The sequence below is a fragment of the Euwallacea fornicatus genome, chromosome 7 (genome assembly GCF_040115645.1).
Source record: "Euwallacea fornicatus isolate EFF26 chromosome 7, ASM4011564v1, whole genome shotgun sequence".
In the NCBI taxonomy this organism is placed as follows: Eukaryota; Metazoa; Arthropoda; class Insecta; order Coleoptera; family Curculionidae; genus Euwallacea; species Euwallacea fornicatus.
The window spans coordinates 860,800-883,928 of NC_089547.1; the positions used below are offsets into that span (position 1 = coordinate 860,800).

At 36.6% G+C, this 23,129-nt stretch overlaps 1 protein-coding gene across 6 annotated transcripts; it reads right to left on the bottom strand.

Annotated features, from left to right (window-relative positions):
* Positions 1-149: 149 nt before the first annotated feature.
* Positions 150-23,091, bottom strand: Mbs (Myosin binding subunit). Of its 6 annotated transcripts, XM_066283560.1 has the most exons (21): positions 22,767-22,893; positions 20,647-20,840; positions 20,334-20,583; positions 19,623-19,785; positions 18,788-18,932; positions 18,526-18,733; positions 18,343-18,429; positions 17,227-17,418; positions 16,922-17,006; positions 15,230-15,367; positions 14,230-14,367; positions 14,015-14,161; positions 13,037-13,211; positions 12,767-12,985; positions 9,741-9,909; positions 9,563-9,684; positions 8,565-8,633; positions 4,447-4,638; positions 3,613-3,699; positions 3,333-3,431; positions 150-2,316 (listed from the first exon to the last, which is right to left on the bottom strand). In XM_066283560.1, the coding sequence occupies exons 3-20, from the start codon at positions 20,557-20,559 to the stop codon at positions 3,333-3,335; spliced, it is 2,661 nt and encodes an 886-aa protein (XP_066139657.1). In that variant the 5' UTR covers positions 20,560-20,583; positions 20,647-20,840; positions 22,767-22,893; the 3' UTR covers positions 150-2,316. The 6 variants fall into 6 exon arrangements, with proteins under 6 accessions (XP_066139657.1, XP_066139651.1, XP_066139654.1 ...); XM_066283554.1 differs by lacking the exon at positions 20,647-20,840 and having other exon boundaries at positions 22,767-23,091; XM_066283557.1 differs by lacking the exons at positions 18,343-18,429; positions 20,647-20,840 and having other exon boundaries at positions 22,767-23,091.
* Positions 23,092-23,129: the final 38 nt, after the last annotated feature.

Sequence of the window (23,129 nt, forward strand, 5' to 3'; positions counted from 1 at the left end):
TCCAATTGACTCAAAATTACTTTTCTAGTTGTGTGATGTGCTGCACTCGCCTACACCTTGTCCGCCAACCCCACATTTATAGAAAATATTTTTCATATTAGTTGCATAATATTACATTTTGTTTCTTCAGAAAATAAAGCAAAACACTCTTAATTCGAAAATTTTTATTTAAATAATCAGCTATATAAAATCACTATTCACAATATTTAGGAGCCTCTAAAAGTAAAAATTAAATAATTTACATGAAAAGTACACGGTATTTATACTTAAAAAAAATGAAGATTTTCACGAAGCAAAAGGGCAAAAGGCACGTTTTATTTCGACGAAATTACAATCAGGAACGAATACACGACAGCGTTTTAGTCAAAAACTCATTTAAATGAGTTTTACACATCGATAGGCAAACAAATGTATGTATGTCATTTACCCGCAAGAAACGTAGCACCGAGAATATATAAGTAATTATTATCATTGCCTTACATGCTATGACGTCGAATTATTGTTTTATTATATTTATTTATTTAATAACTTGTAAATACGTATTAGGTATTTTGAAATATTTTTGATTGGAGATGTAAAGCTCAAAAAATTAACTTGAGAATCTACAAACACTATCTATGAACTATTTAAAAAATCCTGGACGCCACGGAAGTCAAACGCCAAATTACAAATGTACTGTTGACTTTAACATCAAGTCAGGCTAGTTTCCGTAACACACAAACAATCTGACTACTGCTAGAACTCTATGTCCATCGTTTCTATGGAAATTAGCTGGCACTTAAAGCACATTAATAATAATTTGACCCTAAACGAGTTAGACTTTATTTAATAAACTTCGGATCTCATCGCTCTTTAGGCAAGTTCTCCAAACACTATTGTCTATTAGCCAGGGAAAACCTTTGATTTCCATGGGAGAGCGGATTTTTTTTTAAATTTTGGAAAGTTCTTTACTTAAAGGGTGATTTACGTGACTGATATCCCACTCAAAGTTTCGGAGAAAGAAAAAAAGAGAACTTTTTCAAGTGGCATATGGCTATTATAACTCATGACCCATATTTTGTAGTTTCACACGTGCAGAGTTGTCAATTTAACGTGAAACCTCTGGCAACATGGAAATTTCAAGTGAGACATGTGATGTAGATGAGAGAGACCGTTGATGTTTTCCGGCCATTTCTGTAAAAATATGGGTATGAGTAAAATATCTATCCTTTTACTCACTTTCGAAGGTAACAATCAACCAAACTTTGGCTCAACAAAAGATAGATTATAACTTACTATGGTCATGCATCAAATATTAGCATGTTGTCGTTTTTATATATTATTCTAACTTAGAAAAAAAAATCTGTTCCTCATGGATAACACATGTTTTCCCCTGTATAAATAATTTAATTTAACAAGTGACGTTAGAAACTTATCAAATGGCTAATTTTTTGTGCTGAAGTTCTACCTTCACTTATTTGTCAAATTCGGCGACAGTACTATCAATTACCTATACAGGAGAAAAGCATTTGCTTTCCATTGCTCACGGAGCCTTTTAATATGATATAAAACCTAATTCTCCAGAACTTTTAAAAGCACATTTACGCGAATCACCCTGTATCTATTAAAAATTTAATATTGGTTGACACAAGGAAACTTTCTTTTAAGTGCAGTAACAATGAAAAAAAACAAATGCAATTTACCTGAACTAAAATAAAAGCTTAAAAAAGGCAGTTAGTGACGCAAAAAAAAATCACAAAAAGATGTGTTACTATATCACAAAACAAATTCAATTCCGTCAAGAAACAACTTTCTGAATCAAATCAAGCGTTTTCAGGGTAAAATCCCGTTTAAACCCAGACTACGAGGACTGAGGCGGGACACCCCGGGAGGGGGACTACAGAATAAATATTACTTACAACTAACAAAAACAATAAGTGCGGTTTTCGCCCCCGTTTCAAGGGCGGAAGCCAGCTCTGAACGAAAGTAATACTCAAAAACAAATGTACAAAAGTTTAAATAAAGGTAGAAGCCCACAAGGGGCCCTACCGATAATAGGCAATAAATACAGTGGAGGACGTTCTCAGATAGGGGCAGGGCGAAGCCCCAAAATGCGTCTGCGTGTCTTTTAATTTTCGCCGTAGCTGCCACGTTTGCGCAGTTTCCTGGGATCCGCCCTACGTGCAGTAAACGTACCACTAAACAACAACAATGAAGAAAAACCGACAAATTAAAGAGTTAGGACCTATGCTATTTTGACAGCTTGCTGATGACCCTGATCAGGGCGCCGTTTTCGTCTTTCAACCTCTGGTTCTCGGACTTGAGGTTCTCCAGGTTCTGGAACAAAAAAGTTGCGATTCCTATTAGGTACATGAATTCTTTGATCTGTTTTTCGAGGTGATAGAAAACACGTTTAAATTGTTCATTGTTACAAGTTGTAAACATCACACCATAGGATCGTAAACCAGTAGATACAAAACCATCCATAATACATTGAAAATTTTAACATTAGTCAATTTAAATAGCGTCTTACAACAGTGTCTCAACCTTTGATGACTCGGAAAACTTTTAGGGGTATGAACTTCATTTGAGCGTCGACTTATACTGCACAGATACCTATTTTAATGAAAAATGTTCACGTACAGGGTCTCCCAACGGTGTCAACTATGGTTTACGACCCTTGAGTTTACCAAGACATCCTGGACCGAATTAACTATTTCGGCAGAATGAAACGAACTAATTAAGGACACCATTTATTTTATTTGTGAGTAGTTTTAACGATTCGCTTCTATATGCGGCAGACTAGCGATATTTCAAATAATAATAATATTAACAACAATGATACGTTTTCCTCAACCAACTGGAGAAAATGACTTGAAGTGGTAACCATCAGTTTTTAAAATTTTACAATGAAGTGCTACTTCATCTTGTAAAAATCAGAAGAATTTTTTCCTCAGTTGATAACGAAAACGTTCCAAATTTACCGCCACTAAACAAAATAACAAACGAGTCCGTTTCATCCTTCTTCAATACACGTAAATCTGGAAATCTAAAGGCGGGTGTTTAAGAAAATAGCTTCAAATTGGTTACAAGCAGGTATTAATCAATAAAAAAGTACACAACGGTCAAAGAAAACATAGCGAAGCGAATTATGACGTATATGTAATGTACAGTTGTTTAGAAACCAACAATTAATGAACCGCATCCCTCCAGGGGCGCCTCGACAGTCATTAGTGGCGCACGTCGGAGGGAAGCGTCTTGCCTGGATGAGTCGCAGCGGACAAAACAACGACAAAAACTCAAATTGAGGCGCTCTCTTTCGGCAATTAGACAAAACTGTTCCTGCTTTTTACCTATTTTTTCGACGAGTTGGTCAGTTTGTTGATCACCCGCGTCAAAGACCGGTTGTCCGCCTTTAGTCTTTCGTTTTCGGCTTTCAATTTTTGCAATTGCTATGGAAACATAGAGATTTCATTACTACCGGTTTTGCACTTGACTCTTCTAACACTCCATCTCTAACGAGCAAATATTGTTAGAAAGAGAGAAATATAAAGTGATTTGAGAGGCGGTGCCAGCCAACGCTAAGGTCTTGTTACAAGGAAGAGTGCTTAAATACGCCACCTGTAAACCCACCTTTAATTCCTCCTCCATTTCGCTTAGTTTTCGTTCCATCGCTCTTCTTTCTCGCTTTTCCAACTCAGATAAAGAGTTTTTACTAGTCTACAAAAGAAGATGTAAATTAAGTGTTGCAGAAATTGCATCACTGCTTTTTGTTTTTGTTTTCTAATATCAAAATGATTAATCATGTGTCTTTTGCTGCTACAAATTTCAACTTGTGGAATTGGGAAAAATCGCTGCTTTGGCAGGGAATGTCATATAATTTGTTTTCGTAGCAACAAAGACTAGAACAATGTATTGTTTTGCTGTTACACGCCAATGTTTATGCAAATATGCCATTTTTTTTAATATGTTATATTTAAAGAACACTTCGACAACAATTGGTATCCGCAACAATTTGTTTTCAAATATGCGAAATACATGAATTACTGTTGATTCATAAAAGGGGGTAACGTTGCATGTTGTCTTCATCTTGTTGTCAAAAGTTTCGAAAACGGCAACGTCGCGTTTCGGTTTTGTTTTCGTATCAGGCGGTCTAATTTTTTTGCTTTCTGAGAAACCTCCACATCAATCTCAAGGCATAATGTTTGCGATAGGTGAGAAACACTTGACCTCGAAACAGAAAATCTAACCTGATTGAAACACGAAATATTCTAAAATGTCCGTCATTCACATCAATATCGATTTATTTTTAGTTAAATATCTCAATAATAGCATGAAAATGTAATAGAAAACACCTTGTCGAATCTTACGTCGCTTAATCGCAAGGCCAAAACCGCCCAGCACTTGTTTGCACAACAACATTGGCAATGACACAGGCATTGACGAAATCCTCGTGCCTGAACTCACCACTAAATTTATCTTCTCTAACGTCTGTTTGGTTTCCCTATGCTCCTCATCAGACTTTCTCAGCTTCTCCCTGAGCCGATCGTTCTCCACCAGCTGCTCCTCGTACAGCTTCTTGTAGTCTATTTCTCCGTTCTCATTTCGAATGTCTGCGGTGCTGCCAATACGCGATCGACTAGTCCGCTCAGAACCGCTCTGAAACCCATCGACATTAATTCTAGAACTCTTGAAAAGGCAACGTTTTTTGACGTATTCACACAACCCATCGATGACATTGTAAATATTGACTAAATTAAAAGAAGTAGTTTGAACATATTCGGCGATAGTATTTTGAAAAGTTATTTCATTAACGAATCATCAACAGATGGCGTCGTTTCGAAAAATAATTGACAAGTGAATCGACGCTGTCATTTATCATATATATTGAGCGAGATACTGTGAGTTTTCGCAAAGACAGCTCATATTATTTTTACTTGCAAAGCGGCTATTTTTACAATTAAAAAAAAATCTAAACAGGTAACATGTTTATGTTGCGTGACACAATACACATTTTATCACCCTCAACATTAACTATTTCTTCGTCACTGCTAACGAAATATGATATTCTAACACAACTGGAGACTCATTTGCTTGCTAAACTTGGTTCTAAATCTAATCCTTACAGGACACAAAATTTTTCTTCCAATTTATGATAAAATCAGTGAATAAGTGAAAGTGGAATCCCTGATACAGGCGCCTTAAAGTTTTCAATTGCAATTTGTTTCTATTGTGCTAACAACATTCTGGATGACACGACCCGCCTAAACTTACAATATATCCTTCGGAATTCAACGAGGTTAAACTGATCGATCTGCTGCCCATAGAACTTCCAGGCAACGTATTCCTAGACCTAGAGGCCGACCGTTCGCGGTAGCTGCTGCCTCGCGCCAACTCGCCCCTGGATCTTCGAGCTGCATCGTTCTTGAGGCAAATTTATTCTTTATACATATTACCACAACCACAATGTAATCTCTCTAACCTTCGTGTAATCCCTGTTGTTATCATAAGACTTTGAATAGTTGGGAGTCAACACGTTAGAGAGGGACTTGCCGGGAATTGTGAGGCTGGCGTAGCCTCCCGCACTGGTTGCACCACGATACCCGTTGGGAAAGTAAGGACTTTGATAGCTATAAGATGTAAAGTCTCTATTAACATTTTGTTATTGAGACTGCGAGCAAATTCGAAACGTCGTTCTAATGCCTTATCTGAGATCTTCACAAATTTTGCTAGACAATCAATGATAATGCAGGCGTATAACATTTATTGTGATATCTAGGATGTCCTACTTCAAAGTTTCATATTTGATGTCTTAATAACACAATATGTTTGAAGGTTTTCTTCATAAATTTATATTTACTTGTCGCATTTAATAGTTTAAATTTTCAAAAGGAAAGGTACCACAATACCCAGATGCTGCGCTTTGTAACAAAAAAGCAAGAAACGAATACAAGTTTATGATAAATTAAATGGTAACAAATTGCAGTATTAACGGATAACATTTTATCAATAATAATCACAATTTGCGAAAATTTAATATTTTTTAAATGAATTGTTTAGGCCTACAGGCAAATCATACATTGAAAAACTAATAGAGATTTTCCAGAATGTAACTTGGAAACCGTCCAGTAGTGCTCTGTAATATTACAGTAAAACAATGATAATAAACAAAGATCCGTAGAAATCTCGCTGCGAAAAAAATATTATACTAGTGCGAAGGAAATTATTATAGATATTTATCTATAAAACCTAACAAAGTGTCTTCATCAATAAAAACTAATTAGCTTAAATAAATCAGAAAGTTGATCATGTGCAGTGAGGTTTGAGAAACTCCCTATAGTGTGAGAATTAAAAACGATAGACGAACGTTATGTTGACAAATGTTATATTTTTGGATAAATGAAATACTGCTGCAGGCGGCTCAAAACGCAAACTTTCCAAACATACCCTGGTATTCAGAAACTAATACGGTTACGATTTTTCGTGAAAAATTCTAGACTTACAACGAATGATCGACAAATGTTACATTGCCAAATAAAGGTGATTGCGGTAAATGCATAATTTTCAAATCCGAGTAATACAGCAAAATACACAAACGTGACGCAGAAAGGCAATAAACATGTGGCTTACACTGAATCACCTACACCGCAAGCATTAGAACAACATTCCTTTTTGGTTTCTTAAGAAACAAAAGATAACCTTGAACCGTAGGAGGACCCGTATGAGCCGTAAGAAGACAACAGGCTGCTGTTGCTGCCATACGGGGAGCTGTAAGGGTTGGAACTCGCGCTGTACGGGTTGGTACTGTTGCCGTAGTACCCCACACTACGGGGACGGCCGTTATACGAATTGGTACCCGCCCTCACGGCCGAGGCTGACCTGTGCCGCACCGGCGGGATGGGCTGTTTGCTTCTGGGCGTATGATGGTACGAAGCAGAATTCGACATGGCAGTTACTCGATAGAACGCGATTAAAAACTACTGCTTTTTCGGAATTAGAACTATAAATATGTCTTTGTGTTTGCCAGGTAAATTTTCGCGCGTTCCGAGAAATTTGACGCTGTATGCGTCAAAGCAGGTGGTCTGGTTTCTGTTTCCTTTGCCGCGTTTCGAGCCTGCAATGCGAGAAACCGCTGCACTAAAACCACCATGAACAAAAAAAATATACACTATGATGCGAGAAATTTTCTATATACACAAATCGGACGGATCGAAATAACCTCTCCATTCAACGAAATTGAATTATACACTGCTTGTGTTAATAATAACTGGTGCCTGTGCCTACACGATAAAATTTAGAGCGGGGAAAAACTGCACGAAGCGTCAACGCAGCAGCGCTCGCCGCCACTGCGACCCGCGTGACGTTGCCGTCTTCGGGGGTGAGTTTGATGCAGCATCCGCACGAGCCCCCGCCTCCAATGTGACTAAAATTAATCCGAAATAAATGATTCCTGTATGGGACTGCGGCTTATAAATAACTTCCAAGAAGTAGTGAACGGCGCTTGTATTCGTGTATTATGATCTATGTAGAGGTAAATCTTCACTAAGAAAAACAAAAACACTGCAGCTATTTTTACTCGCTACGACTATGTTGTAAGCAAGATAGTAATTACAGCCCGAGATTAAGTATTCTAGGTCTAAAAAACCGCTTGGCCTTAAACACCCATGTACGCCGCTGGACTGGCTACGTAAATCTGGCAACGGGCCAGGTTTCCAACGCGTCAGACACGTGGGTCGAGTACATTTTATAGTTCATTTTCCCAAAATGTCTAATTGTGTCCGCTGGCAATGTTCGACACTGGTCATACGTCAACGTTTCAGGATCAGGTATTCACGAATAATTTTCTGGTTAATTGAAACTCGAGCAATATGACAACCCCGTAAATTTCAGAGATGAACGAAATAACGACAAACAGCATATGCGCCATTTAAATTTGAAGTATGGTACGAAGGCGGAATTCTAAAATACGAAACACAAATTCCTTAATGCAGTTATACCGCTTTCACATATTTCAGTCATCAAATTTTCTTTCACTATATGTATGTCACCGACCTTAAATGAGTGACGGATGTCGAATGAGGGATGACGATTCACGTGTAAACGTAAGCGCAGTTTCTCAACTTTCTCAGCTATTACTCAGTTCTTTTAAGTAAGACACATATCAAATATTGAACAATGTAATTCTGTCGACACATCAAACATGTTAATATTTATGCGAGTTCTTAAATGATAATAATGTTAAGCTGATTCGTGTTTACCAGATATTTGAAATCTGTAATTATTATTCCATCAATTTTTCTTTATCAAACAATAAAAAGCTATAAATAGCTCAAGAATACCACCGAAATACGTGGTCTGGTAACGGAAAATGACTCCAACTCGCTCGTCGTAAACGGTGCTAGCTGTGACTCTATTAATAACAATAATTAGCCAGAGAGAAAAATCTAAGCAAATCAGTGGCGCCGTGTCAGAATTTTATACGTGGGCTCGCAAATAAACAAAAAAAGTTGTCGGGGAGGTTGGATACGTCAAAAATTAATTTACGTAAATGGACATCGAAAGGGTCTAGAGAATTTGGCTCCTACCTCATTGGACAGTTTGTTCATGTGCGCTGTATCGCCTCCGGCCGAGGGGTCCTTTTCCTGGTCCATGTCCTTCAAAATCACAGAAACGAATCGTTAAATTAAAGATGTACCTACAATGTGTACAAATGTCAAGACAGTTTCGATAAAATAGTGGAAATTAATAATTCTAAACCTGAATCGATCGGAGTTGCGTTTATAAATTGATAAAACTTCTACGAAAATGTAGTTCTGCTGACATACTATGCTGCAATACATATAAAAGGAGAAATAGTTCATTGAGTAATATGCAGAGATTATACAGGATGACCGTAATTTAATGGCGGCATTTTAACTATATATTCACCCATTACGATGCAACACTCAGGTTGATTTAGACCCGGTTGTATGTAAATGGGTTAAGTATCGTTCAGTGGCATCAAAACTGGCATTTCAACCATCCCATAAGAATTACATTGTATTAAAATTGATGTTATTTGTGACATATAGCGACAGCAATCGTAACCTTATGACGTGAATGAAATACTTGTTCTGCTTCGGCTGAATTGAGTTTCATACATCTGAGCCTTAAGGATCATATTACAGATATCTTACATGGAACTCCTGGTAAGCTTACCTGTAACAGGCATGTGAGGGTAACATTTGTGTTCGCTAAGCTAAGATAAAGGTAAATTTGCTACAGTCCTAAAACCAAATATACTTTAACAGTATGTACTTCAAACTTTCATCAATAGCATAAAACTATTTGACATTAATTAGTATAATTAGGTTGATCCATACCGACTATTTTGACTGTAAGAAATAATTTTTCTGGCTAATTTATCAATAACGTTCTTTGTTAATAAAATTGAGTGGCTGCACCACGTAAAAATTCCAAATCGGCTGAATCGATCACGTCGGCTGATATTGACGTTTTTATCTAACGACTGTGTGAAAAGGGACAACTTCATTGACATAAATAAATTACCGTTCAATTGACGTGAAATTAACTGAACACTTACCTCAACGTTGTCGAAAGAAACGACGCCAGTAGATCTACGTTTTGGTCGCCTCCTTCTCTGGATAGCCGCTTGCGTTGCCAGCGTGGCTTGCGCCGTCCTGGCGTCGTTTTCTTTGTCTTGATCTGGGGTACAAGACTCAATTTTCACCACCTATGCACCACTTACACCGATATCTTACCTTTCTCATCGAGGGTTTTGGGTCGTCGAAGAGGGATGGTAACGGTGGTGGTTTCCGCGGTGTCGATGGGCGCCGAAGATGGCCTAATCGAGTTGCTCGTTGGGTTGAGCCGTCTGACGAAAGAGGGCGTACTCGGTGATTCCGGTTTGGTGGCGTCCTCCAACTTGAACTGTCGTAACAAAAAGGAATATTATGCGAATGATGTCGTTCCGAGAATCAATGGATGTTGAGAGAAAAAATGCTAAAACGTTTCAACTTTTTTTTTATTGAAAACAAATAATAAAAACAATAAATTCAGCGAATTTTAAATACTGTTAGTGTATATGTAAATTCACAGCAACAAAGCGTAATAAGTAATTAATATCGCTCCTCCAATCTGCAAATTGAAATTAAAAAGCATATAGAAACCATCCACAAACAGGTTACTTCTACGTTAAAAGTACGTTTGCGACGCAAAACAATTGTTTTTAATTAAAGCCATCAAGAGGAATAATACTTAATAATTAATAACAACAAGCAGTAACCTACAACTTACTACTACATATTCCAATGTACAAACGACGCAGAAGTTAGTTAAGTACAGGGTCTTCCCTCTTCACTTGATAATTATCTAATTAAAGTAGAACAGAGCGATACAAGAACAATTGGAGAAAGGATACCATAGAGAGTCGATTAGCAATAGTAGATAATGTTGTGGCCACAGTGCTCATCAGGCGGCACCAGCCGTCAACATCTCGACGTACATCGAGACACAAATGATGGACATTTTCGTACGCATTGCGACAGTAAGGCAAATTCAACGTGACTAATACAAACAAACGGGATCAGTGAGCAAACTGTACCGGTCATATTAAGCGAGGAAGGACCCTGTACATTAAGCAACAAAACCCAAGCAATTATTGGTATATTATTTACAAAAATAAAATAAGAGTTTAAGAATGTGCATAGGCTTCATAATAGGTCACTCATCAATATCCACTCAAAAGAATTTAAAGGGGGAGGCCAAAGAGGCGGCGGCAAGAGAAAGCTGCATATTTTGGCAATCATGACAATGTTTGTTAAGGAAAACGTTTTTGAGGTGGGTGGAAATAAACGTAAAATGAAAGAATTTGACACCAGAGTATTTAAACACCAATTTACAATAATTTTTTCAACTATCAGGGTCGTGATGCTATAGGAACATGCGAGAGTGAAAAGGAATTTTTTAGTCAAAGAAATGTTTTGACAAATCAGCTCTACAGAAACAAAAGGAGATTGAAATTTAATTAAAGCACACACTGTTGACATATTTCACAAAGGTTCGGAGGCCATAAACCATAATAATCTCGTGTTGTGTTTAGAAAACAAAACTCTACAAACAGGAGTTCTAACCATAACTACCAAATATTGACATTTTCTCTCACACTATTTCGACCCAAAATTATGCAACAATATATAAAAATTGAAAATGTTGGTTCATTTTTTAGACATCACTTTTTTAATATAAACATTTACTCATAAAATCTGGGGATGAGTATGTATTGGAATAGAAGTTGGGCACAACAAAATAACCATAAAATATAAGAAAAACATTGCATTATCCTGAAACTTTTTTCTGGTGCATATTTTTTTACACTTCCTTAGAGTTAACATTGACCGTTTGATTGTACTTTTGAAAATGGATATTCATCAAATAAAAGTGGCAACGGTAAATTACCAATCTCACCTTAAAAAAAAAAGGAAAAAAGAGCTTAATATATTGTGTTATTGGCAACGCTATCTGTCGACTTAGAGAACTGTGCCGACCTAAATGGGTGAATAATGAAATAATAGGAAAGTGTGATGGACGACATGAAATTATCGCAATATCGTTAAGAAATGCAATCATATCGTCTCTATAAATTTCGCTATAGCTAGGAACACAGCATAATTTTGTTACTTAATTACGTAACTTGCAAAAGGGACAATGCTATATAACTATATTATAAGATCCAAATTTTGATCTAATAATATCTTCATAATATACCTCACATCTTCATGATATATCTCATATAATAGATTTTTCACCAGCACCTATCAATTTTTGTCCAACATAATCAGCTACAAAATCAAGACCACACTCTTGAGGTATTTTCAAAAATTTTATCCTGAGAAGCTAGTTGATTTTTGGTATTCATCAGAATTATAATATTGCACAAATATAAGAAATATTCTGAGTACACTGCTATCAAGCTCAAAAATAAATCGCGCAATGTTCTTATATTAGTGACAAAAAAAAATGACTGCAAATAAAGCAGCCTACGAATATTGCAATTAAAACTCTCTTCATGTTGCTCATTTCTGAAATATCATGGGAGGGAATAGTTGCGGTCTCAGTATGTCCCCATTAGTAATGGTCAAAATTTCCATCGAACCGTTTTAAATCCGTTCAGGACTGACAAATTTTTTGGAACAGAAAACACGAAAAATTTTGGCAACGCCGCACTCAAAGCCTTTCCCCATATAACAAAATCCAGTAATATTAATCACCCTCTATTTGCCGTATGATAAATAAACGTCAGCCGACTGAAGTGGCTACGCCGAACGGTAATTGCATTTTCGAGATTCTAAAGTACTTAACCTCTGTTAAATATCGTAATTTTAAACCAGAAATGAAGTTTCAGTGTCAGATATATACTACTTTCAACTGTAGGTAAATTTTAACGTTGAGGTACATAATCGTTCTTAGCAGGGAAAATGAGAAAAACTTTCATGATCCGAGGAATAGTAATGAAACCCGAGGCGGCGTTGCCACTTCGAAGCCAAAAATTACTCCACAAAAAAAATCAGTATAAATGTAAAGCATAGGAAAAAAACATGCGTAGGATACAACAAAACGTAGAAGCAAAGAGCTGCGCAGCCTGCCGCTTGCAAGAGGCTCTGGAAAAAATAACAAATTCGAATCAGGCTGCGCACCACGTACATACAGGCTGAAAATAAAAACAAAATCGCACTAAAACTCACCCCGATAACCCAAAAACAAGCGAATACAGGAAAATTTCATTTACCTTGCTACCTCCGTCAACTTTAAGCCGCCACGAGGGGCGACGCTCATGGGTGTCATTTGGCGCGGATATGGTGTGGACGTCGTTCGAGCTGCCATTGATCGAGGACTCGCTGGATCCGCCTCCAGAAGGCGTGACCTCCGTCCTGGTGATCACCGTAGGCGTAGCCGTCGGGATGGTTACGGACACAGTCACCGTGGTGTTATCTGCCACTTCTCCGGCCTGTAAAAATGCTTTTACACAAAATGGAAGTAGCTTAAACATTTCGCTTACCGTATCCGTATTGTTATTGTTGTTAGGCTGATTTTGCAGTTTGACCAGCTGTTCTGCCGACTTAATTTCCTCTAATGTGACACCCTGTGTCGACCGTCTTGTCTCTCGCACGCGCTTCGCATGCGCCTTTCTTTGAGTTTCGCTCTCTTCATCTCTTACAGGTGGCACAAAAGACCTACAAAAACCTTACATGTTATCTTTGCCTTATTAAGGGTTATTTCATCTATGAGTTTCAGAGTATTTTGAATTGAACATAGGGACCTTGTTGTCATGATCATAGGCTAATTTATTAGACTGACCTAGCTGAACACTGTTAATTTACTGGTTTAGACATAGAAAAATAAATTTTATAAATGTTCAGATGTCATCTCAAAGACCATCTATCAGTGCATTTTAACAACCGTGGCAACATGCAGAAAAGTTCTGTTTCAGTTACTTCCCGAACTCGAGTTCCGGAATATAGAGCTCGAAAGTTTTATGAAAAATACCACTAAGCCATTATTTTACGACATTCACACCATTTAATTAAATTCAAATATTATTATTTATGGTCTTTTCCCTAAAGCAATCGGACTCTACCTCCATTTTTCTGTCCGCTTTTCAAATAGGGAGAGGATTTATTTACAATATAATGTAATTAATAAACGACCTCTGTAAAATTTGTTACAGAAAATGAAGAGAATATGTAAAATATTCTATGAATAAAACATAGTTTACTGGTCCCAATACATATTTGAATACTGGTTTATAAGGTGTCTAGTTCTCAGAAAAGATGTATGTAAATGAATAACTCTTGAAGCCTTCTTAGCCGTAGAACTGCATTACAATTGATGTATAAAACTACGTAGATATATTTAATAAAATCCTCAACTATAACGACAAAATAATGTCAATCCTAGGTTAGGGAGTCGCCAAACAAAAACTTTCAAGGGTTAGAAGCACAACGAAAAAAAGAAACCACACTATAACGCGCCGTACTTGAAGAAATTCTTAAACATCTGAAACCGGGTGGCTCCAGGAGTTGTGGGCGTGGTAGAGGCACTGGTGGGCGTGGCCGCCTTTGGAGGCGTGGTCACTGTACCGTTCGTTGTCACAGTGGTTTGGTTAAGGGACAACCTTAGGCCGCTTCGCAATAATTTAGTTTAACATTTTTTTTCTTTTTAAGCGAGTATGAAACGAAAAAAAACACAGACCTTCTTAGGGGACTCTGATTGGTTGGCGTCGGTGGCGGTTGAGGGCTGGTCGTAGGTGACGTCACCTTCGTGGGCGACGTCGCAACATTCGTGCCTGCGGCGTTATTGACTTCGTTGCTCTTGTCATCCTTGTTACTCCTGCAAGAGTCCCGAAAAGGGACAGAAATAAAATGCTGACTCGTTCCATTATTATTAAAACAAATGAAATCTCTACTTTGAATTGAAATTAAATTCATGCCAAAAAATATGCATATAAAAAAACAAAAAAAAATACACGGTGGGATCTTTTTAATCTATGCCTTCATTTCAAAAGCTCCAAAAACATGAATAATGTAAAAAATTAACCTGTACCGGGAACCCCAAATGCAATGTGGTACTAGCGCTGTTATTTACAACATTACCAAGTAACTTTCGGTTTTTCAGAAATACAACAATATAACGGTACAACTATTGATTTTTTATTTTAGAGAAAAATTTGCTAAATCTTATTTTCAAGAAGTCATTTAGTTAGGGTCTAATGGATGGAAGAACCCTTAGCCTGTAAGCTGTCCAGATCTAACTCCTTGTGATTATTTTCTACCTAACTTAGTATAACTAAGAAGTAAACAATGTATAAAAATTAATAATGCACGGGTATAATGTTAATTTTAAACAATTTCAATGCTTATTTTTTTATCTCCGCCGTTTTGCAACTTTAGAAAGTTTTATTTTGCTGAAATGTTTTATTTTTCAGATCTCCATACTCTGCAGATATATTTGCCCCATTGCCATAATTTCCAAATTTTTTTCCTGATTAGTATACGTTAGTTTACTCGAGTCAAGAAAGTGACATTGTCATCATTTATCTAGAACTTAAAGGTAGGATTTCGGTTTGCGAAACTCCACCTACTTCACAATTTTTTTTAACAGGGGGCGGAACTTGGCAATGACGAATCAGTGTCGAGCATCCGCCCTCTATATATAAACACACACAGACAAGAGACAGACGACGACTGCGTACCTGTAATGCGATTCGGTGCTATTCGTTAGGATGATATCAGACTTTGGCCGGGCAGAGGGGGTATTGTAAGCGGATATGACTGACGTGACGTTATTTGCCTGAATGCGCGCATGCAGAGCCTTGTATTTCGTGTAGAACCTAGAAAGCAGGCGCATGTTAATGGGCGCTCAGGGGATTAGCCGGATGATGACGTTGTTAATGTGGCAAAAATAAAACAAAATTAAAATAATTCGAATAAAAGTAAAATAAATCTTTTAGATATGTTGATTCTTCGTTTGTCTTCAACTAGTACGGTAAATATGGCAGTAATTCTAAATGGACACTGGTAGCTGAATAAATTCTTTCCAAAAATTGTTTTAAAAAAATACAGGGTATCCCAAATTTCAAATTATCGAGCAATATACCTTTCGCCATAAAACGGTACTTATGCATTTTACTTTCGTGTGATTTTTTTGCGGCAGGCGAGAACATGATTGACATTAAAAAGCATTATTTACCTTATATTACGGCGCTGCTTTCATAAGAAATCGTAACTTAAACGATACAATCTGGTTTAAATGGGGTAAAATTGCGCAAATAGTTGATGATTCATTTTTAGTTTTAAAATCTCTGTAATTCCAAATGAGCATCTTTGTAAATATCCGGAAATTACAATTTTCTTATTTATTTAATTTTCATTTTATTTCTAAATATAGAGAAAAATCGGAATGGCTTACTTGGAATACTTTTGTGCGGACTATAAAATACTTGTACTGCTTTTGAGTTTCGTTTCTCCAGGGCTGTCATCATATTCACTTTTTTCTAATATGAACCTGGACTTTGGATTTCTAATTTGTTTGTTTTTATATCCAACCAATTTCTTTTTTGAGAAAATTTTGTAAAAAGTAGATTGAAATAGACAAATTAAATTATGCCTTTTAACTAAAATCAGCATGCAGATATAAAATTCATAACTGGACTAAGAAAATATACTTGTAATTTTACTTATGGATATACAGGGTGTCCCAGTAAAATGTCAAATATAAAGAAATCATCCAATATCCAAGTCCGTAGGTATTGAAAAAAGGCAAGTTGATGATGAGGCCTCTTGAAAAAATTACACACCGAATTACAAAAATTCTATTCCTTAAGAAAGTTGTACAGGTTTTTGTCCGAGTTTTATTAATTAATTTATTTAAGGCAGTACGTTATAAATAAGTCAAAAGACAAACAAGAGTAGGGTTACTTTTTCTGAAAATGGGGGGTGGTAGGCCATTGGGGATCACCAAATACCTAGGAGCTGAATAACGAAAAACTCAATCGAGCACAAAGTAAGGCCATTAGAGTATCGATCAGCTTCACGGCACCCGGGGTTATTACAAAGAAAAAGGACAATAGTCAATATAAAAATTTTAAATTTGCTGTTTTTTTTCTTTGATATTTCCAAAAGAATTCGGAATTCTGAAGCCAAAAAAACTACCCCATTGCGCACCTTAACCCCCATCAAAACTAAATCGTACCTCTTTGGTTTCCGAAATTACATCGGTGAGCCTTGAATTTGGGACACCCTGTACGCAACATTCACAAAATGCCAACATATTGGTGATAATTAAAATGAAATGTTAATATATTAATGCCACTCAACACTAGTTTAAATCATGAATGAAAAGTTAGTCACCAGCTGAAAACGAAACAGACTGAAAGATAACTTACGGCTCATCATTCTGGAAGCTCTTCGTCCTCCTCAATGTGACTTCGTTGTCGTTGTTTATGTTGGAGGAGACATTCTTCAAATCTTCTAAAAAATCATAACAAAATTTAGAATGAAAGTATGTCTTTTCTTCAGAATTAATAATAATTATGTAATTTTAGAAAGGGTTTTCACATTCCTATATATTGATTAGCTCACACGCCTTGTGACGAGCTCAATTACTGAATTTTACGGAACTTTATTTGGGAATTTCCAAATCGAGTTTGGGCTTAAAATGTTGAAAAACCAATAAAATTAATTGACTTACTAAATCCGATGGAACTTTTTTCGGGAATTCCCAAATCGGGTTTGGGCTTGATTGGAGGCTGTTGCCGCCAAGGCATCTTTTCCTCACTATTTTCGACGGTTTTGGGCGGCAGCGGAGGTTTGGCAACTTCGGGTTCTCTAATTATCATCTTGTCGGGACCTGTATGCGAGTTCACCCTGTTCTTCTTTTTCTCTGTAATAGACCTAGTGGTGAGAAAAAACGTCGATGGGGGAGACATGAGACATTAAGGAGTTATAAATATGGCGTATAGCTGGGATATATAAAAAACAAACATTTTTCGTCTAGCGTTTTTCAGTTAATTACGTCGAATGGCAGTGAGTATTCATTTGGATAATACTTCAAGCAGACTTTTTTTTGTTATATTAAAAATGGTAAAACTAAATGTAGTTTTAAATGGTCGCCAGATGAAAAAATGTTTCATTTTCCCTTATCTAGAAATGAATTTATGCGACTATGGCGGTTAGTCATAACGGTAAAAAGAAAGAAAAATTACATGACATCACTGGTGAGTAAATTAGTGATTTAAATGATAAACAAAAGCAAAAGTAAGTATTACAAAAATGTGATTTAACCATAGTAACTTTTAACACATGTCGAACTTGGTATTCAGACTTGTTTCTATAAAAGTCTGCCATAACACAATCCATTTAGAAGTTGCAACTGTTGAAACTGCAAAAGTTTCATATCAAAATAGGGTTCTTTAAACGACAAATTCGAAGAAATTACGAGGAATCTAAACAAAACGTAGCAAAAAAGTCTAAGAGAAATGAGATTCATATAAGAAATGGACAGCATATACCAATGATTTACATAAACCATCAAATTGGCCATAACTGAAATATATGATATTGGCTAATGCATGAACAAGTAAAAAGCGGGATGAATAAGGGCACAAAAGCATGCGTTATTTTTTCCTTGGGGTAAATCTAGTAATAACCCATCGGCAGGTGAAGCTTCATTCTGTGTTAAAAGGGCCCATTCCTAGACTCCAGTAAAAGTTATAAACAGTTAAAAATTCCCTCTTCAAAAGGGGCTTTAGTAATTAAAGAGGAGATTAACACGACACTGGTTCGATAATTTCGGGGTCAAATTTACCATCTTCCTCGGAACTGCTCTCCTCCGATTCGCTTTCGGAGCTCTCCGTCTCGCTTTCTGATTCGCTTTCACTAGATACTTCCATCTCTGTTTTCCGGAGTTGCATGGGGTAAATAGAATATGTTTAAAAAGTGAGAGAATGGAAAATAGCAATATTCCAGAAACACCATATAAGAAACTTACCCACTTGACTATTTTTCAATATTTCCTCAGGTTCAGTAATCTCCAACGTAACCTTTTTGACCTGCGAATCAGTCTCGATGGTCTTGCCTAGGATTTCATCTCTCCTCTTTGCTTTCCTCTTGTTCACCTCTTCCTTGTTCTGCTTCTTCTTAAGGTCTTCAAGAACGCCTAGCATTTCGCTGTCGGCCAGATCAAATGCCGTTTGGCCCTGGTGGGAATTAGCTATGTGGAAAATAAAAGGGTTGGATCAAGGGTTGCTTACGACTATGTTTTTGGACTCTAAATCGGCCAGATTATCCACAAGTAGACGGCACGCCTCCTCTTGACCCCAATGAGCTGCGGCATGGAGGGGGCTCCAACCATCTACATCTTGAGCATCTATATCTGCCCCACATTGTAGGAGGATCCTAAACGCAAATAATAATCAAGAGAATAGAGGGGGTATTAAAAACGAATTAGACTAGCCACTTGTTAATTTTGGTGTTAGACATACACATATAGTACAGTGTCTGATAAAACGTCTCACCCAATTACCTAGATATACAAGATGGTCTAATATTAGTTAATCAAATTTAAATAACAGCAAAACCTTTAATTGTAAATAACACTAGTTTGCTCTATTCATCCATATAAACTATATTTCAAAAATCTTATATATACAAGGAGTTAAAGTTTTATTTTTCTCATTTTGTATCAGAACTCCTAAAGTTTTTCGGTAGAATTTTCGTATATGCACGAGACTTTAGAATCTACATGACTACAATTTACAGAAGATTTTTGTTAGGTATGGCTATGTGGGTGGGACATTTTATCTTGCATATCATGAACTTCGCCACAGATTGAATTGATTGTGGATTCGGTGTGAAGTCCAGGTATGTGAAAGTCAGTTCAATTGAACTAGAACCAGAGCTTGAATCATTCTTTAAGATTTGCGTTTTTATGACTTGATGCTATCATTTGGTGCAACACGAATGTTATTTTTATAGTATGGTTAAATATCACTTCAAGTTCAGCTGAACTACGGTTAATCAACTTTTATACAGATGAGCGTAGATAAACCTTGCAAGCCGTGATTAAATAATCAACTTCGTGCTCACTTTATAACGTCGACGTAACCTTTAGCAGATGCAACATGTAAGGCAGTGGCTCCAGTCTTTTGATGGGGTTCATTAACTAAGGAACTTTTGGTTGCCAACCATTCTTGAGCGTCTCTCAACATTGCTCTCTCCTCATCGTTTCTGGCCGCATCACAATCAATACCTGGAGAATAATCATTACTACTAATGTAATTCCTGCATTCATCCTAAATCGAGAATTATAGTATCCAGAATATCTTGTTTTTTTAAAATCCACTTCGTTTCATAAAATTATGCATTTTCTAACCGGTTATATAAACAACTATTACAATATGTTAATATTTGGATAGAATGTGTCAATAGGGAATATAATTTAAATAGTGTCGCATTCAAAGAAATATGTTTTTTTATTATTTGTTATGAGAGATTTTGACACTTTGGAGAATATCTAATAATTTTACTAAATTTTTTGAACATGGAAGAACATAACTGGAACTAAGGGCAAAAAAACGGAGGTATCCAACCAAAAATAAAACTGAAAACGCCAAACGGCTACTTTAAAGCCACTAGAACGTCGCTACTTTCAAAGAATGTAAAATGAAATTGAAACAAGAATATTTTTTTTAAAGTTCGTGTGGAGTGTGTGATATACTAAGAACGCGTCTATACAATTTAATTTCTCATTCAGTCCCGTCAGCCGCCATAAATTTCTGAGCTTTTACTGATACCTACCTTTCTTCACAATTTCACTCTTCAATAGGCCTTCCATCTTTTGGCACTCGGCTATATCGATGGCCAACTCGCCATCGTTGTTGACGGCAGCCACATCGCCGCCCTTTTCGATAAGATACTTTGCTATGTACATAAGTCCGCAACTGGCAGTGGCGTGTAGGGGAGTCCAACCCTCGTTGTCGCCCCTGTTCACATCTGCTCCATGCTCCACCAGGAACTCGACCATGTCTAGGTTGTCGTCTATACATGCCTGCGGGAAACAAAAGACAGTCAGTGCAGGTTTCTATACACCTTTAAGTTTTTTGCCACATACTCTTTCAAGTTCCTAAATCTATATTGGCAGTTGCGAACTCGCGCCATTAGTCAGCCACTAATTTAAGTTACTATTTTTACACGCGGAGCGTTGTTATTTTTATGTTTGCTCTGTTGAGGTGGTCAACTGCTCGTGTCTGGAGTTCTGTATGCATTAGATATGTATCTAATGGAATGTGGGATGAAGCGTAAATACTGTAAACCAATAAGAGATCATCACTGAATTTGCTCAATTGAGTCTGCAGCACACGGAGCAAAACATAAGTTTTAGACAAAATTAATGAGAAAAAAATTAAAAAAAATTATATGAATAAATAGGTATTCCACGCATTTTACGATGTAAGCTGTAATCAAGATAAAAAAATATGAAAGAAAATAAAATGAAATTTTTGTGACATGGCAAAAGTAAATCAAAACTGTATCAGTGTTTTTTTAAATTATCAATTGATGAATGCATGATGTTAACAAATTTCATCATTTACCCTATTTTTCCATCTCTTCATTTAAGATGTACACTACATGCCTCTAATCAAAGCTTTAAACTATGTTAGTCATGGAATGCTGGACTAATTTAAATCATACTTATCAGAGAAGTCTCAGGTTGTAATATTTTGTGACTCTGTTTATGAGGACTGGAGGGTTGGTGTTGAGGATAATTTTGTTTTTAATATGTATAAGTTATCTGCCTCTAGTGGTGGAGAATGAAATATATGACTCTATTGTTAATGCCACTGTGATTTTACAATATAATTGGAATGCTGTTCACCTGGAGAATTGGGTTAGGAAAGATATAGGGAGAATTTAGAAATAGTGTGATACCAACTACCCTTGTTTCAACTTTGATAAAACTAACACCCTAACATTGAAATATTTCAAATACAAGGTTTATGTGATCATAGACAAGCAACAATTTGATATGTAATAAAGATAACTTCACATATATATGACTAAACATTTATGAGACTTAAGGTTGAAAATCACATCAAATCTACTCTGGAAATAGCTTCTCTATAACATAGAAAAATGGGGACAAAGTAGATACCAAGAATAGGTTATTCATCCAGGGGAAAAGTATTTCTTTTCTGTTGAAAGCAAAAGTTAGTAAACCTGAGACACATCAAGTTGAGGGTACCAATTGTACAAAACAAACAAAAGACTAGTTTCTACCATGGGATATATACTATTTTATTTAAAACTATATATAAAGGGAAGCAAAGAGAAAAATATGGAATTATTTAAACAACTCTCTATATCTTCATATATAATCAATTGTACCCTTACTTGCCTTGATAAAAATTGTGATATAAATAAATTGATAATTCAAATGTTCAAAGCAAATTTTAAGAAAACATGTTGGAGATTGAATATTATGTAGTCCTTTTCTAGTATATTTCCCAAGACACAAATTATGGATTAAGTTGAATAGGAGGCCCAACAGAATTTGTTGCATCGTTGAGATATAATATCCAGCTGGGTGGACAGTACAATTGAACAGTACAATTGAACAGTTTCTACCTAAGCAAAATATATGAAATAATATCACTACATACATTGTTATAAGTAATATGTCTGGGCACAGAATATGGGTTTAAGTCATAGTACAAAAAATACAGATAACTGTTAATTATAATTACAAAAAAAAAATTAAAACCCAAAAGAACAGTTCTTGTCTCCGATTTTCCTGAATGAATTATATTAGCAATTAGCATTAAGTGTATGTTAAGTCTTAGGTCATTGCCCTTTGTGGTTCTACAAGAATAGCAAATAATAATAATGTCAATAATTGGGAGTAGGAGAGCAATTACACAAGAGTTACCTATTTGACTCTATTTGGGTGCCTGGACCAAGATAGATGGCTAATAGATAGGTACGTTGCTCAAAAATAAAAACAGGAAAATGTCAGTCAGAAAAAGTGGGTCATTCAAGCCATTCAGGGTCTGAGGACCAATTTCAGCTCAAACTAATCAATCTCCCTGGATGATAGAGAGTGAAATTTTTAGATTTAAAATATGGCACAGCTGTCGCGGCCATATTGGGGCCTTTTACGTCATAAACTGAAGCTTTTCACACAGGTGGAAGGGCCCCAATTTTTCCTTACTGAAACAGTCAAACAGCACCTACCTGATGCAGAGCTGTGAGGCCGTCGACGTTGGCCGTGTTGATGTCGGCCCCCTTTTCCAGTAATTTGAGCACCTCCTCCTTGTCGCCAGCGGCGCATGCCGCTAGGAATACACAACCCGAGGAGAACTTGACTTTCCGAGATTTTTGCTTCGGCGACACCGGCTCGCGGTTCGTGTCCGATTCCTCCCATCGTTTCAGTTGTTCAGCCCTTTTCACGAGGGCCGAATTCGTCCTGGTTTCTATGGACATTGTCCCTTGGGGTAATTTTTCACTAGAATCCGCGGTCCGACACCATTACGAATTTTAGGAAGGAAGACATTTTGTTTTATTTTTGCATTTGACTATTTGACAGTCGGCAGAGGG

Excerpts from the sequence above, each read along its gene's own strand:
- Mbs (XM_066283554.1), bottom strand. The coding sequence starts at position 23,015 with ATGTCCATAGAAACCAGGACGAATTCGGCCCTCGTGAAAAGGGCTGAA. Across the intron at positions 13,212-14,014 it reads ATGTTTAAGAATTTCTTCAA|GTCTTTTGTGCCACCTGTAA; the intron begins GTACGGCGCGTT and ends AGGTTTTTGTAG. Across the intron at positions 9,685-9,740 it reads CAAAACCCTCGATGAGAAAG|ATCAAGACAAAGAAAACGAC; the intron begins GTAAGATATCGG and ends CTTGTACCCCAG.